Here is a 17,159-nt window from a genome sequence, read left to right on the forward strand (position 1 = left end):
TAAACCAAGAGAGAAAATAGAGATTCCATTATCTTTGGTGTTATTTCATTGCTATAACTGTCATACTACTCTGTATGATTGTGAACTATCAAAAGATAAAAACTAATTCCTAAATCAGACTTGGGAAGTTGACTTAAAGTCACTTGTGTTTTGTACATACTTGACAAGCCGTATGTGTAGTATAACAAAAGGAGCAGGAACAAGAAATTTTTACTCACTGGTGAACCATCACACCACGTAAATCCTCCATCAGAGTCCAAGGCATTTAAACCCATCCAGTAAGATAAGTGACGATAGTCTTTATTTCTAAATGATTATGTCAAATATAAACAATAAGAGTGTGAAATAGAGATGGAGAATATATATCGTATGAAAGTTTTGTCACTTGAATTATCACTTGAGGAATTAATGTAAAGCTTACCCCCATTTTCATGTGGGGAAAAACATTTGACAGGAATCAGGGAAACAGAACTGTACAGGAATGATCACAGATATCACATTATCAAAATTACTGAATTAAATGAAAATCTTAAGGTCTTGGTCCCACAAAGAAACTTATGCATTCAAACCCAGACTAGCCAGTACTCATTTGCTTCAGTTAAACATTTATTTAAACACATCAGTAGGTCAGTCTTTCTTAGTCTCCAATTTTTCCTCTTAACTAAAGAAGGAAAATTACATTTCACAGCATAAAATATTCCTTCAATTTTTTGATTATTTCATCTGCTGGTCAACTACAACAGGCTTCTCTTTTTCAACTAAACTGAGTTGAAACCAATTTTTATGACCCTTCTTTCATTTTTGCGTGTATTCAAGCTATTCTCACACATAGATGAATCTACCCAAAGGCCTGCCAAAAAGCACATTTGCTCACTTCTTTCGACCTCTTTACCTCAGTTTCTATCTGTTTACATTTTGCAGAGATGCACATTGTCTTTCCAAAAAAGAAATTGACCACTGGAAATTCCTCATGTCGTACAAAATGTTCATTTTTAAAATGCTTTCTTTCCTATATTTACACAATGTATTTTGCAGATACTTACAAACTAGATATTAGTTTTTGCTCTTCTTCACTGTGGACACATGCCAGATCTCCTCCAATAGCTCTGCAAAAATCTCTTGCACCAAACCATGTTTGCATTTTCTCCCTTCCTCTCTGAAAAATCTGTGGAAAGTGGACAGTTAAATACAGTCTCAGATATTAGAGTAATTTAGAGTCAGCATTCTGAGCCTCTGTTTTCTTGCCTCTAGTTTAATCATTGGGCATTTAGTTGTGCCACCTTGCTTGTGTGGTCACCTAGCAAACTTGATTATTTCAGCCTTGCTTTTGGCATCATCTCAGAATCCTGGTAGCTCCAAACTTCAAATCCAGCAGCACACAGCACTTTCCAACACCTCAGGATGCTCCACCCAGGATATGGTTAGAGATGTGTAAACACGAATGACCCATTATGTAAGCAGGGTAAAATCCATCCTCCATGCATACATGAAGCATATTCTTACTTGAAATGACAAGTGTTTGTTTTCACTTGTTAAATACCTACTTTGAAACAGAAGCTGCTCTGAGGAACGGATTGCCATTCGTCTGGGCAGGATGGGAGTGGAGGAGTCGTCAGAGGGGGTGGTGGGGTCGCTCCCTCCACCAGCTGCTTGCACAGAAACAGGTTTTTTTCTTCACAATTGAGAATATCCCATAATCCAGCTGAAGTTCCCGTTCTCATGGCCACGCAGCCTGGCTCCCTTCCTTCATGAAAGACAAAATTTTAACACCTTATTGATATGTACCTACATCTTCTCAAAACATATATCCTCTACTAAAAGCTACCTGTACCCACTATGTTTGAATGTTCAAGTAGTTAAAATAAGTTATAAAAAAAATCATTTTATATTATACTGATGATATATTATATCACCAAAATATAAAAGCCAGCAGAGAACCAAGAATGAATGACAGCAGCAGTCACATGCAGTCCCAGGTGGCCACCTGGAAAGAGCTACTACAGCTTCAGTACAAACAGAAGTTGCATGGTTGTTCCTGCACATTTATGTCAGAACTGTTTTAAAACCACCCTGTAGTTTCTAAACCATGACTTCCTGGTTCCCCAGAGCAGAAACTCTGAACTCCTGGTTCCTACCTGGCATTCCCATGTTCCAGTGAGTGAAGATGACTGGGTCCCCACCAGTCCACTTGAACGTCCCCTGCTCCTCCACGTCTGAGAGTCCAATCCAGAAATATTCCACTGGCTTGAATCCAATTATAGAAGTTAAAAAAGCCTGTTCATATCTGTGAAGAATAAGTACTGAAGTAATATACCAAGCTTTATTGCAATCCACCTATTTCTTCAAATAGTTCACTGTAGTAAACCTGGTAAATTTAAGATGATTTGTTAATTACATGGGGAAAAATAAGCATAGATTGAAACAAGGATCATGGTCTTAAGATCTCATCATAATACAAATTGTTTACTTTACAATTAGGTAATGTAAATCATGCTTATAATTTAAAGTGATTCTATTCTCCGTTTGTGCTACACAATGAGCAATATAAGCCAATACTTGAATTAATGCATTTATTTAAATCAGTGATACGGTGATTTACTATGCTTTAAAATAAGGTTTAGATCTTTAAATACTTTTAGTCTAGGATAAAATAATTATTCTAAAAAGGAATACATTTCCAGATCTTCCTATTATTAGGAAAAGGCTAAAAACTCAAATCCAGAAGAAATAAATGGTTTCGTATTTATCTGTTTAGTTCATTTCAGTGAGTTTTAAAACATTCTGATCATTTGGGACTGCTGGGGGGGCTGAATCAAATCTTTACTACCAGGGACAAGAAGAGTGCTGGTGAATAGCAGCCATAGCTTGAATGTTAATATTGATGACATAGCACTGCCTGTTATACTTTGTTACACTTAGTTTTAACATGTATCTTACACCAAAGAAGTAGTATCACATTACACACTATTACTAACTGCAGAGTAGGAAGAGTTGAATTTTTGGTTTGGTTGCACATATGAAAGGACAAGATTACACTGCCATACCTGTCTGTCACAGTAGCCAGGTGAGCTTTGTTTTCTTCACAGATAAGTTTTGCTTCTGAAAATGTTGCTGGTAGCTGCCCTATAGAGTAGCAGTAAAAGCCATGCTTCATCCAGCCCTGCAAATGCAAACAACGAATACACAAGGGGAACTGTCAGATCGCCCAGCATAGAGCTCTTCTAAAAGCCACATTAACACCACATCCCACACCAAAATCAACCTCAGAAGCCATGAAAAGGAATTTAGTATAATCAAACATAGCTTTGCAGACACAACACTGCTTCTCGCCCCTTGACAGGTGCCTTTGTCAGTAATGAACCGTGGCTCTGACTTGGAACTGGAAAGCAAGCTGACAGCCACAGCTCAACAAATTGGGTAATGCCAGCTCTGCTTTTGTGTTATTAATATATAACATCATGCTCATACACTCAGATGACATTAGCAAAGAAGTGCTGGAGAAATTAAAAATAAAATATGGAAAACATTTATTTTTTTTTTTTGTTTCTCCATAGTATTATGTTATGTCATTTTAAATAGAGCATAAAACAGCATATTATTTTTATGTGCAGCTGTTGCAAGAGGCTGTGCTGCAGTCGCACTGTAAAACAGCAGGCTCAGATATTTCTGCCTCCTGTGAAGGGTGGGTTGAACCTAGATGGGTATGTGCAATCTGTGGGTTCCAGCTCAAAAGCAATGAAATGCTCTGCAGGGAGAGGCCGTTGGGGCAAAGGGAATAGCTCTGCACCAAAAGGCAGCACTGTGAAGTGCATATGTAAGTGAGGAAAAGAGAAGACATTTTGAGTTTATTAATCTAAGAAGTATCAGCACAGACAAAGAAACAGTTTTCTAGGAGTCCACAAATTGCAGTAATTGACTTCTATGCCACTTACCGTCATGGAAATGAAAGTGGGATGCAGTGACCTTTCACTGCTTTTGTTTCACACTTACTTTCTGGCAACCCGGGTAAGTAACTTCAGCTTCCCCTGATTCCTCTGCCAAGGGTTTTCTTTTACAGATGTAACCAAGTTTTGTTTCACAAGCACTGTCAGTCCAGAACCCAGCCTGAGCAAGGCAAGAAGAAACCACAAGTGAAATCCAGAGAAAATCCAGGTTCTATAGGAATATTTACTATTGTCAGAGAGACCACTTCTCTCTTCATATGGCGTGAGTTGTTTCAGCATTTCCATGCCTGGATTCTTTCTCCAAACCTCCCAGACAGGGAACACAACAAACTGAGGGCCACATTTCCTCAGAAGTGTGAGAATTAGGGAGGAGTGTATTAAAGTTTCAGTGGCTGATGAGAAAAGTAACAAAACATCTTCTCTTTCATCTTATTCTCAGCACTGCAGTATTTATTCATGCTCATATATACAATAGTATGCTCATTCACCCAGATGACATCAGCAAGGAAATGCTGGAGAAAAAAAAATAACATATGGAAAACATACTGTTTCCCTAGTATAATAATTCGTCATTTTAAACTGAGTGTAAAACAGAACAAAGTTGTTTTTTGTTTGTTTGTTTGTTTTGTACCTAATTCTTTGTGCTTCCAGTACTATGAGCTCCCAGAGCAACTGTAATAAAGGTATGTTTACATACTTTTCTGATGTTTTACAGGAAGGATAAAGAAAATCCCTGTTCCAATAGCTAGACTATGCAGCTATGATTGGTTAGGTCAAAGGCAGGTGAAGGGTCACTTCAGCCAATTTCAGATGGGAAATTTGTTGCAACTGTTATAAAGTAGATCAACTCTCAGCAGAGTGCATTGCTTCTGATGCTCCATCTTACATCTCCCTAAACCTGGTCTCCAGCCTCTCACCATACTAAGATATTCTGAAGCAAACCAAGTTCCTAAAACTCTTTAAAAGCCTTTTTTTTCTTCTTCTTCTTTTTTTTTTTTTTTTTAATCACAGAATTTTCACAGATTTTTTTCCCTGTATAGGGGAGGTATAAATGGCAAAAGAAAGTTAGGGAGGGATTTTTACCTCTCCATTCATAACAATGCAGTCTGCCTTATTAGGTGTGTGGGTTGGCTGTCTTTGATGCCACTTGGTGTATGTCACAGGTGTCCCATCACTCCATTCAAAATACATCTGAAACCTGAAATCACTTAAACCAATCCACAACTCATCATCTGGCTCTGGAAAAACAAAGTTAATGATAGGCATTGTCTTAAAATTGAGATACAATGTCTAATATCCACAATTACTGAACAAGGAGTTTCAAAAAGTAAACAAATTAACAGGTAAGCTTATGGTTATAATGATTACATAAGTAACAGCAAGAGAGTATAGCTCCAGACAAAGAAATTTCTTGTGGGAATACTCACTATACCCAAGTTGAGACACTATAAAACTGTACTCCTCAACATTATGAATACTTGTCAGGTCTCCATCTTCTTTTCTACATGATGATTGGGCTTGTTTCCATATTTTGGGTGTTCTGTAAATTCTATAGCAATGCCCTGCATAGGCTACCCATTCCCTGGGGCACTTAATAGGCTTCATGTCTCCTAAAAAAAAAAAAATATTTCAAACAATTAGTGAGCGGTTCTGCTGAGTGTTCTCTGCTAATCACAAAGAAAATTACCTGTACTGCAAACTCTGAGATACTAGAGTACAGACTGGAAGAAAAGACAAAAAAGGGTGGGAGTATCATAAAGAATGCAAAACAGATATCTGCATCAGAACAATATTGTTCCGGAAGCTACCCAAATAGCTCTTTTAGAGGATGAAATAAATACTCATCAATTTGGTACGAAAGTTTGAAGGGCAATACTTTATATCAAATCCCCATCCATGAGGCTTTGGGTACAGCCACAGGGCCTCTTGTCCTACACAGGAACTCTGTCTTGGTGAATTTTGGAGATTTTCTGTTGTTTTTTTTTTTTAGGAAACATCAGGTGATTGCCAGTCACTTCGAGCTCCTGCACTGCTCATATTATGCACTGGAAGGCCCAGACACATTCATGTACAAGCTTGCATTCCCCTGGTCAACATCCAAGCATGGGTCTGGAGGTAAGCATGGGTCAGAAACCATCCCCAGTAGGCTACCTGGATGCAGCCTTAGTATTTAAGGTGTGCCATTAAACCCTCAATCCAGTGAACAATGTTATAGACTATCATGTGTGTTGCTGGGGGAGTTACAGCAGAGCTAGAGGCATGCTGAGAATTCCCAAGCACTAAACATTTTCTTCCTATAGAAAAGACTACATTGCCTCCAGTGAAAAGAGAACACCAGTGGGAAAAATTGCCAGCCCCAAGTTCTAGTATTTTTTTTTCAGAACAGGGTAGAAAATGTCAGAGAGAGTGGGGGGAGCATGAGCTCTAGCTCACATCTTTTTTCAGGACTCATCATACCTGAGGGAACAATGAAGGAGTCATCCACAATGGAAGAGTTTCTCTTTTGGCAGATATATCCCAGCTTTTGATTACATGCCACATTTTCCCATTTGCCATTCCTGCCTTGGAAGATTCCACACATTTTTATAAGCTCCACAGAGGGATTTCCTTTAGGAAAGAAGCACAACATACAGAGAATCACTCTGTTAACACTGAATATTTTCATCTCACCACAGGAGGGAATGCGCAGCCACATGGCCTTAGTTCCTGATTCTTCAGAATGAGAATTCCCGGGAGCAGTGATGAAGAGACACCAGTGAGCCCACTGGGAGGACCCGCATTTCAAATATGAGAATGTCCCCCTTCCCATGAACAATTCAAGGAGAAAATGAGGGTGTTTGAAATACTGCAGCACACAGAAAACACTTCGTAAAAATTCAGCTAAGGCACAACTCCCTGTGGGTTGGTATGATTGCAAAACACTCAATATCTTTTGCTGTCAAAAAATGGATGTGAAATTTGTATTGAATTCCACATAAGCGCTCACCTCTTGGATTTTCTTGTCATCAGAACTGTTATTGTAAAATTATATTGACTTCAGCAACATACACTGTGCTGAATTAAATCTTGAAAAATATAGTGGAGACTTATTAAGAGTTTATCAATAGACATCATAAGCAATACATAAGGAGAGCAATTGAAAAAAAATTATACAGCGTTTCTCTTTTGGTGTTTTTTTTTCCTCTTTCATAGTTCTCTATATACCACTTTTCTTGAGGTTTTTGTTTTGTTTGAATAATATGCCTGATGAGAAAACTGTAGATGGAAATCAAACACTGAGTGAGGTGCAAATGCATGTTTCTAATGGTTTTCTTAGATGAGCTATCTGCTTTTCCTGGGAAATTCAGAAATAACAATGAGCCATCTATGATGCAATCCCACTATCGCAATACCCTACCTTTATCATAAGCACTTGTAACCAGTGAAAATTCTGTGAAACAAAAGGAATCAGGTAACAGGACTTTGGGGAAGAGAACAGAATTTTGGTCCAAATATTGATCATCATTTCTGAAAAATGCACTCACCTGGAGCCCAATTCAGATATCTGAGAGGACTACCCTCAGTCCATTCCCAGCTGCTATCGAGTCGTCTGACAAGACCAGTCCAGAGCTTGGCATTGAACCCCAGATCACTAGTGAGTCCTACATGTGCAAAATAATAATAATCAATCAATAAATAAAATAATTAAATGCATCTGGTAAGTTGTTAAAGAAAACTTGAAATAAATTTTTTAAAACTGGACAATGAAAAAAAAAGTCATAGATATCTTTCTATCTTTTCTATATGGGTTACTTTTTTTTTTCACAGTATTTTAAGAATTTTTTTGTCAGAAAGTGATGGGTTTTTTTAAGAATGGCACTGGGACTTATTTTCAAACTGTGAATGTAAGTATCCATTTTAAAGCTCATTTTATGTACATTCATTTACTTGTTTGTATGTAATTTTTTGCTTTACCTAACAAAAACATTTCTTCATGAGGGTTTGTGACACTTAACAATTCTGCATTCTGCTGCTGGCAGCTTCTTCTTGCTTGATGCCATGTCAAAAGTGAGTTTGCGTTTATCTGATAATGAGTTTCAGTCAAAGGATTTGTTTTCCAAAAGTCTTTGTGGAGAGTGTCTATAAAATATGAAAAGCACAACTTGATAAGATAATCACAGTGTTAACGTCAAAAGTAAAGTATTCGGTGAAGACTAAAACCAGTGTAGTGTATGGTTTGGAAGATTTTGCCTTCAATATATGCTTTGTGCTTTCAATACAAATAACACATTTATAATGTAAAGAGTTACTTCTCCTTACAAGCCTCATTTTTTTCTACATTCACTTTCTTCTTTTCTTTTCCCTTTATATCTGATCTACTTCTCTCACAGTTCAGTCCACATTAACCTCCTTTTCCCCATGCAGAAAATCTTGGTCTCTCCATCCATTCTATTTACTTTGGAACCCTTGTTACCCTATTCATTACCTGTCTCAAAATGCCTCAAAAGTACTTCGTTCTGACTTTTTCCATCAGCTCCACACAACATCCTCACCATATATTTCATAGATACCAGTCTCCTTATTGCCAAAGCAGAAACAGAATGAAGAGCAGAGGTCCCGCATCAAGTTGCATAGCTTACCAGTGAATTAGGTTACCCAGAATCCAGTTTGCTGTCCAGTACTACTTTCACATCCTGAGAAGACTTTAACTGTGAGAGGAGGTGACATTTAACTTAACGCCTTTCCTGAAATATTTATAAATAAATTACCTTTTGATGGACAATTTCCAAAACGTTGGTCTTTATCAAAATCTGAAGTAGTTGCACACCAGAGAGAGCTTGCATCAGTCTGACGGATGCAGTCAGCAAACCATTTACCATTGAACTTGAAAGGGAACACACAAGGTGCACCAAAATTATTTCCTCCTATTGTATACATATCTACGGAGAGAAACAGTTTAATAGCAGTCACTTGGTATCCAATACTAATCACAGGGTTTGTTTACATGCGTCTCTCTGTGGATGTTTTTAATTAACACTCTTAAACAGCCTTGATTTGGCCCTCAGAAAAAAAAAAAAAAATCTGTCAGATTTATTACTTGTCATGTGTGGACTATTATTTCATGACTCAGCTTCTCCCATTGCACAAATTTGTCTCCTCAGATGATGTTTAGGATCTTTTTTTCTTTTCTCTGTATGGTTGGAGAAGGAAATTATCAGAGTATTTTTATTAGTCCACATGAGAGAATGTTATATCAAAGTTTTAACTGTTGGAAAGCAACTATCCAATGTCTACACAGTCTAGTTTGTCTGTATCTGAACAAAATAATGATAAAATTCATTCCAGGTAGAACTGTTTCTTGCTATTTAACCTCTCACCTTACTAGTGTTACAGTAGAAAGGACATTAAACACTTGGGACTGAATGCTAGGTCTGTGTAACCCAAGCAGGATAATAAAGCAGGAAAAGGAGATCCAGATCTCTAGTGTTGAAATCTCCAGCATTCCTATCTAAGTGCAAGATGTTACTGCATTCTAAAGCATTAAAGTCCTGTCTTTTATTTTTGCTTTCTTATGCTTTTTGTTCTTTCTGGACCTGAGAAACACATTCCCATTCTCCTTTTTTAGTTCATCATGAGCCTTTTATTCTTTCATTTGAGAGAATCACACTTTCTGAGATGGGCAGAAAAGTATGCAGTCATGTTAGAGTAGGTACAGAGGAGGGCCACAAAGATGCTGAGAGGGCTGGAGCACCTCCCCTATGAGGAAAGGTTGAGGAAGCTGGGCTTGTTCAGACTGGATAGGAGAAAGCTCTGAGGGGACTTTCCAATATTTAAATGGGGCTTATAAAAAAAGACAAAGACTTTCAACATGGTCTAAGAGTGACATAGGAAAAGAAGATTTAAACTAAAAGAGGAAAGATCAGTTTAGATACTAGGAGGAAATCCCTTGCTCGGAGGGTGGTGAGGCAATGGATTAGGTTGCCCAGAGAAGTTGGGATCCCTGGAGGTGCAAGACAGGCTTTGAGAAATCTGGCCTAGTGGGTGGCAGGCAGTAGGAACAGAATGGTCCTTAATGTCACTTTCAACCTATGCTAGTCTGTGATTCTATGATTCTATGCTATTTGTGTTGCGTTGCTAAGCCACTTTCAGTGAACTGTATTACTGATGTCACTTTTACAAGGACTGCTACTTGACAAGCAGGCAGTTCAATCCATTTAAATAGGGGCAGTTAATTTACCAATAAATATAGAAATTAATTTTCAATACTTACCCTCATAGGGCCTGGAGCATATGCTGCCTGCAGTTCCATGGATTCTCCATCGGCTCCCTTTGCCTGATTCTTTGGACAACCTGATTTTCTTTCCCTTCCCTTTTCCATAGTTGAGAAACAAATCCTTGCCTTGGATTGAAAGTGCTTCACCTTTACATTCCCACCTCTGAAGCTCATTCGTCCTGTTGCAGGTTTCCAATGTGATGGCAGCCTCATCATCCTTGGTGAGCACTCCTAAGCACAGCTTCATCCCCATGCTCAGCAGCTGTGTGGCCGAGATCCATCTGAACCTCTGCAACTCATTTTTCACATTGCACATGGCAGTTATGACTGAGCTGCTGTTTTGAGCTTGGGCACAGAGCTTGCTATCTTCATTATAAATTAAAAATATTCCACTATCTATAAAGCAAAATCAGAATGCAAATTTTTGAGGAGAGCTGCCATAGGAGATAAATCAGTTTCTTGCTATACGACAGTTTGCTACAACAAAAAATAGACATTCAGAGTTGATCGAGAAAGAAATCCAGAGAGTTTCATCAACAGTATGAAAAGCATTCATCACAATATTTTTAAGATACATACAGAATAGAATTTTCTTCTTAAAGCATGCTGTTCTCAAAGTACCATTCAAGAATGAGATTAGATTTAATGACTTAAATGATTAATATGATGACTTAATGATTTAATACGAGATTTAATGACTTACGCAAACTTTCACCACCACACAGCATATTAAACAGGTTTTAATTTTGTGAGTAAAAGGCCTGTTGCATTAGAGGCATGAAAAAAGATTTCCATACTCAACATTCGACCATTTTTACATCTGGCCCAGAATAACATTGTGTTTTGCAACTCAATAAACAAGTGCAGCACTTTACAATTTTAGCTAATAATATCTAGAATTTTTGGCAACCATACAAAAAGTCATTTCTTCACTGAGTCAGAGTTCAGGTTGTGCTTTTCTCAGGAGGAAAACCACAAATTGCAACATCATTGTGAGCACTGGATAACTGTCCTCAGTGCCATTAATAGCTACACTTGTAAATAGAAACGTGAAACATTGCACGACACTCCGAAGAGCTTTGTTTCTGACTACCAATTGCAAAAAATAAGTGGGCAGAATTTCAGCCTGCTCCAAATCTGGAATATTTTTGCTGCTGGCTTTGTATCCCTCAACTCTCCTTAACTGACAGCAATATGACCCAGCTTGCTCTGCTGTGCCATTGAGCTTTCCTGCCACCCCAGTTTTCTTACCAGGAGAGTAATAGATGTGGTTCACAACCCCACATCCCAGCACAGTGGGAAGCAGTCAACTGCTGTGTTGACATTCCTGTAAAAAGCTAAAGATCTGAACAAGCAGATGGCATTCACCCTGGCACAGCTCTGCAGCTGCAGAGGTGCTTCATGCTAGCCAGCTAAGCCTTGCCCAAAAACTTGCAGAGAAGAAACTCACACGTGGTGGATTAGACCAAGGTCACAGGCAGCAGCTTTTAAGGCCCTTTCTAAAGCTGCCAGCCAGGAAATAGGATTCCAGTAAACAACAGTCTATGTGCAACAGCCACGTGAGCTGAATAGGAAACTCAGCACAGACATCAGCCAGTGGTTCCAAGCATGCTGAGAGAACATTGCCCTGTGCACCTGAGCTGATTTGCCCCCCAGTGGAGTACTTTCAGGTCAGCTACATCCACACTCAGCTGGCTGCTTTTCAGGAATCAGCACTGCCTTATTCACACCTGTTGTTTTTTGTTTGTTTATTTGTTTGTTTTACTCATTCACATCCTTGAATACTGGGTTATGAAAACAATGTCTAACATCACCAGATTTAAGAGTTGGAAGAAACTATTCCAAATTACATGCTGGGCTGCAAATAGATTTAAACTTAATCTTGATGAGGAAGGATGACAGAAAAGCAGGAGAAAGATCACTTTCAAAACTCAGCGGAGGACAAAGACTTACCAGAAGCTTGAAGACGCGTACAAAAGGAAAAGAGAAAAATCACAAGAAGGTAAACAGCCATTGCCAGATGTTTTGCCCCTTTCTCCTCTGCAGCTCTAACTCCTGCTGAAGAACAAATTGTGTCTTGCAAGAAAACCCTTCTGCATTGATCCAGGTTAACAAGTCCTTCTAGGTTTTAAGACTCAACTGATACAGGGAAGTTCTGGTCTGCAAATGAGGAACCAAATCACGTCACATATGTAATTTTGAAATAATACCTCAATGAATAAGCTTTACTTTTTAAGCTATTTTCAGTACTGAACGCAAGAGTTTTCTGTGGATATGTTAGTTCTAAGAGGCCACATTTTAGTGAAGATGTTTGGACACGTGCCTTACAACTCAGAATCATTATTTTCAGAGTGAAGTTGACACGAATATCTCTCTAATAAAAATAAAGAAAGTAAAAAAGAAGAATAAGATTGGTCTGATCCAGTAAACAGAATGTAATACGGTACCATGAAAAACGGCTGGAAAAACCAGGCAAATCAGGTAACCATGATCCTAGAATTAGAGAAAAAAAAAAACTGCATTTCAGCATTTCCATAAGAAGAGAAAAGCTGCAGAAGAAGAATCTGTTTTCCTCAGGAGGCACCTATCCCTTCTTTTGTTCTCTACTAGAACATACAGAAGCAGTGCACCCAAACTGACAGCAACAACTGATGAAATTCTGAAAAGAAATGACACAAGTAAGGGAAAAATATAACCTGCCACCAGAAAATGATAGATTTTCAATTATCAGAAAAGAGGGAAACTAAACTGATAAGGGATACTGCCACATTTTTCATCCATCTGGTCTGTGAAAGTTTCCACATCCTAAAGTACACTCTGTTCAGACATTCTGACAAAATTCTGCTTTCTACTTTGAGAAAAACCCTCTGCTTTATAGTAGGCAAAATCATTAGAAATACATAGAGGTTGAGGAAGCAGTAACACACCTGTGGTGCGTTTACAACACTTTTTGAATTCTCAAACTCTTGAATATGGCCTTTGAAAAATCTCCACCTCCGTATCTTCAGGAAAGGCTGGTTTGGGATAAGTTCCCTGACGTTCTATTTACAGAAAGTACCCCTTAAGGTCCATCAGTGCTATGGAAGCTAAAATAAGACTTACCCTGAAAAATTGCTGCTATTGTAGGCAAAGGAAACCCTGGATACCTACATGAAGAGCTGGGACCCTGTTTCTGTTGCTCTGATTCAGATGCAAATGAATAACATTGGGAGATCAAGAATTACAATGCTGAGAAAACAATGGGACTAGTGGGCAAGAAAAAGGGACCAAAAAGCAAGAACCAACAGGAGAATTGTTAGGAGGATTGTTGTCAATTATCTGCTGAGAGAAGCTGAAAAAAGATACTGAGGTCAGTTTCACCACCATGGTTGTCTGAAAAGAGCCTGTCACAGCCAAAAAATTGAGAAAGAAGATCAGAAGACAGCAGAGAGGCACTACGCTCAGAAAAGCAGCACTGAGTTTTGTGTGGAGTCAGCGTTGTTCCTTTGGCAATCTCTGCTCCCAAGCAGGAAGTTACACTGTGCAGATTCACCATCTTCTCTCTGAAGTCAGAACTCTTCTGCAAAAAAGAGGAAACAGAAACAAAGCGCAAGAAATGCAGCAGGATGCAAAGAGGCAAGGCAAACTTTTACACGCTATCAACAATTACCATCAAGTCATTCTTCAGTTACTACCACAGAAATGAATGGGTGAGTCCATGCAGGTTCTACAAGATGTGTCCCTAAAGTTGAACAATTCATTTTTGAAAAGCATCGTTATAAGTATCTAGAAAAATAATTTTAAAAAAGTAAAATAAAATAAAATGTGATAATTTATCCTGTTTGATGTAAAATTTCTACTCAGAATCCTCATATAAAGAGCAAAATCACAAAGCTTCCAATTCAGACAAAGGGTTTTTTTAATGCCAAAACCAAAATTCTTTGTAGAAATGTTCTATGCTAACAAACAGAGGGAACAAGATTTACATTTCTGTAGATAGGTTCAGAGTGTACTGAAAGAGCAACAAAAAGCACCTGGCATTTTCATGCTATATTTTCAAGATACATCATCTTTATTTTTCATTCATCTCCCTGAAGCACCAGGACAAAATGTAAGAAAGCTCAGCAGAATCAGAGAGTTATGGAAATGAGCTAGTAAGGATCACCTAAAAAGTCTCTTTTGCTTCTCTATCCATCCTTTCTCTTTAACCTTTTCAATCAAGATTTTTTTTTGTTTTTGTTTTTGTTTTTGTTTGTTTGTTTTAGCTTTTTTTTAGTAGCTGGATCTACTCAGGACACAAAGTAGGAGAACACAAAAGCAACAAGGGTGCTTAGAAGAGAAGACTGCTTCCATAAGAAATAACAGCCTGTAGCAAAGAATGACTGAAAGAAATGGTGATATGACAATCAATAAGATGCATTGATTTTATTCATGTATATAGAGCAACATGAACAGTTTACCAAGCCCAGTCTTGGAAACTTTTCTAAGCATTTAGTCACTTGTCAGGAATACGATAGCTTAGCAGCAGGAAAGGAGGACATGTTGCCAGATCACCAAATAATGTTCAATTAAATTACTGCAATCCAGCTCAGTCCTGGTTAGACTGAAATAACAAGATATTTCTCTTTCCACATTCTCTTGAGAACTACTCTCCCCAATGTTTCTTGAAGATTTATATGACCAAAGAAATTATGATTTTAAAAACTTTGCGCTCCTGTATTCAGTCTAACAGAAACCATGTGAAAGATGGAGAAAAAAAAAAAATAAAAGGAAATTGAAATGATCACAAGTCCATTTCATCTTACGTTAATTAGATATTGTTTAAAGTAATCAAGTTGTTTTCTCTGCTTTCCATTCAAAAATTGAAAAATTGTCAAATTGTCATTACTATATACATCATATATAGAGTATAAATGTTCATCTTAAGCTAACTAAATGGAACTTAAATGATGTTCTGTGCTATAAATGCCACTGCTTTCATGTTTGCTCTTTCTCATAGGAGATTTGCTCCAATCCCATTGAAGTGTAATTGGAAAGACAGTAAAACATGCAGCTTAAATATCATATTTCTCCAAAAATCTTACATGTCTTAGAGTAGAACAGAAACAGCATTACACAGAAGTAGCTACACCTAATGCTGGCTATTAAGTGGTATTTAGCTGAGAATGAGTAAATGAATTCAGAATAAGCAAGGCTCCAGAAGCTGCGTTCTCTCCCTGCCAGTTTTTAGCTGTAGAGATGTACCTACAAAGTATGACAGAGAATGAGGAAATGAGACATCTCTTCAATCTTTGTTTTCTTTCCACTAATACATCGGCACACATACACATGACAAAATGTTGTCCAGAAGAATCATTGGCTGTGAGCTGAGGTCTTTAGGACTGTGAAGGGTCTCAGAACAGGACTGAACTTCTTTTGGATAGAAAATGCACCAATTTGCTTTTGTACAACAGCCAGTGCAATAAGGCTGGGATTCCAATCACAGCCTCTTGGCATTTCACTACTGCTTTCACATATGTTTCCTTCTGTTTCAATAATATTGTTGAAATATCATGATCTTTAGCATCATTAATCCAAGTTGAACAGGAAGTTTCTAGTTGGTAAACCACACCAGCTGGGATGAAAAACCATTAGAAGTAATAATATTCAAAACCATTAGAAGTAATAATCTTCAAACAGACAAGTTCGAACAAATGTGTGTTAAAAAAGAGAATAGCAGAAGAAATATCTGCTATTATTATTAAAAAAGGACACGGGCAGAAAGAGAAAAGGGACTCCAGGAGAGATTTCCCCATCTTCACTACATGAATATAAAATCCAGATCATTAAGCCGGCATTTTGGACTCAGTTTTAAGCATATAATCCATGCATAGATACAGGAAAATACAGTTGTTATTTAATCACAGTTCAGATTAGAATGTCTCCAGGATTGTGTCTTCTATTTAAGTTTATCCTATCTTACATAGGATAAACTTACATAGTCTTACATAGGCAAGACTATAAAATGCAAAACCATTTAAAAATCAAAGCTAGCTACTGTTTATTTTACAGAACAAACATGAAACCACAAAATCAAATATCATACACCTTTATATGTGAATGAGGAATCGCATATGATTTGTGTTTTATAAGATTTGAAAAAATTAGAAATAGAAACCCCGCATTTGGAAATTTAAGAATTATGTAAATGGTAACTGATCTAAGCATTTCTGAAAGGAAACAAAGTCAGTACTAATGGATACATTGGTTAAGGCAAAATTTCTCCTGACTTCCAGCAAACACCTCGCAAATCTGTGCCATTGATTGTGAGAGTATAAAAAAGTAACATGTGATTATCAAAACACAATGTTCCTACAAGCCTTCAGAATGCATACTGGTAATGTTCCCCCTCCCCCTCATTAACTGCCCTGATAAGAAGGAAATTTTGCTGTTAACTTTATTGCCTCTCCCAGAAAAGTCCACTTGTAGCCAGCAAGAACTCCAGCCAACCAAGCTTTTTCCATTTCAAAGGCCTGCCTCCCATTTTTACCTGATCAAATCACAGAAGAGATAAGCAACGAGAACTAAACACTTGTTCTCCACACTGCATGAAATCACAGGAATTGGAATTTCGCTATGAAAGGATTTTTTCAGACTCTTGGTTTCAAAGAGGATGTCTAAACACAGGTTTGTTACTTAGCAACTATCACTGTAGTTATGCCACTGGGAATACTTGAGTCCTGGCAGAATTAGAGATGTTTGTTGAATAGCTTGAAGAATCTGTGTATCACTACATGGTCTTAACTGATTTTGGTGCAGAAATTTCAAATGTTAACAGCTTTCTTAAGAGAATCTACCTAAATTCCACTTTCTTTACTGCATCCATTTCTATTGTTCCATTTAATAATTAGCACTATCTTTTTCCTAAGATCATGAGATCTGAAATCTTACACAAGTTATGAAATAAACATGATGCTGTACGTAATATTATGCACACACTGAAA

The 17,159-nt window shown here is 37.7% G+C and overlaps 1 protein-coding gene across 1 annotated transcript in view; it reads right to left on the reverse strand.

Annotated features, from left to right (window-relative positions):
* LOC128087163 (macrophage mannose receptor 1-like) overlaps window positions 1-17,077 on the reverse strand; it is a 35,457-nt gene extending 18,380 nt beyond the window's left edge. The window contains exons 1-14 of the mRNA XM_052696500.1: window positions 12,151-17,077; window positions 10,195-10,593; window positions 8,693-8,863; window positions 7,899-8,063; window positions 7,469-7,585; window positions 6,402-6,551; window positions 5,372-5,554; window positions 5,028-5,182; window positions 3,991-4,104; window positions 3,045-3,160; window positions 2,136-2,284; window positions 1,545-1,744; window positions 1,044-1,165; window positions 219-306 (exon numbers count right to left, since the gene is read on the reverse strand). Of these exons, the coding sequence (XP_052552460.1) occupies window positions 219-306; window positions 1,044-1,165; window positions 1,545-1,744; window positions 2,136-2,284; window positions 3,045-3,160; window positions 3,991-4,104; window positions 5,028-5,182; window positions 5,372-5,554; window positions 6,402-6,551; window positions 7,469-7,585; window positions 7,899-8,063; window positions 8,693-8,863; window positions 10,195-10,593; window positions 12,151-12,211 (2,190 nt within the window). The 5' untranslated portion in view covers window positions 12,212-17,077. The remainder of the gene's footprint in view (window positions 1-218; window positions 307-1,043; window positions 1,166-1,544; window positions 1,745-2,135; window positions 2,285-3,044; window positions 3,161-3,990; window positions 4,105-5,027; window positions 5,183-5,371; window positions 5,555-6,401; window positions 6,552-7,468; window positions 7,586-7,898; window positions 8,064-8,692; window positions 8,864-10,194; window positions 10,594-12,150) is intronic.
* Window positions 17,078-17,159: the final 82 nt, after the last annotated feature.

The sequence above is a fragment of the Tympanuchus pallidicinctus genome, unplaced genomic scaffold (genome assembly GCF_026119805.1).
Source record: "Tympanuchus pallidicinctus isolate F22 unplaced genomic scaffold, pur_lepc_1.0 scaffold3, whole genome shotgun sequence".
Taxonomy (NCBI): domain Eukaryota; kingdom Metazoa; phylum Chordata; class Aves; order Galliformes; family Phasianidae; genus Tympanuchus; species Tympanuchus pallidicinctus.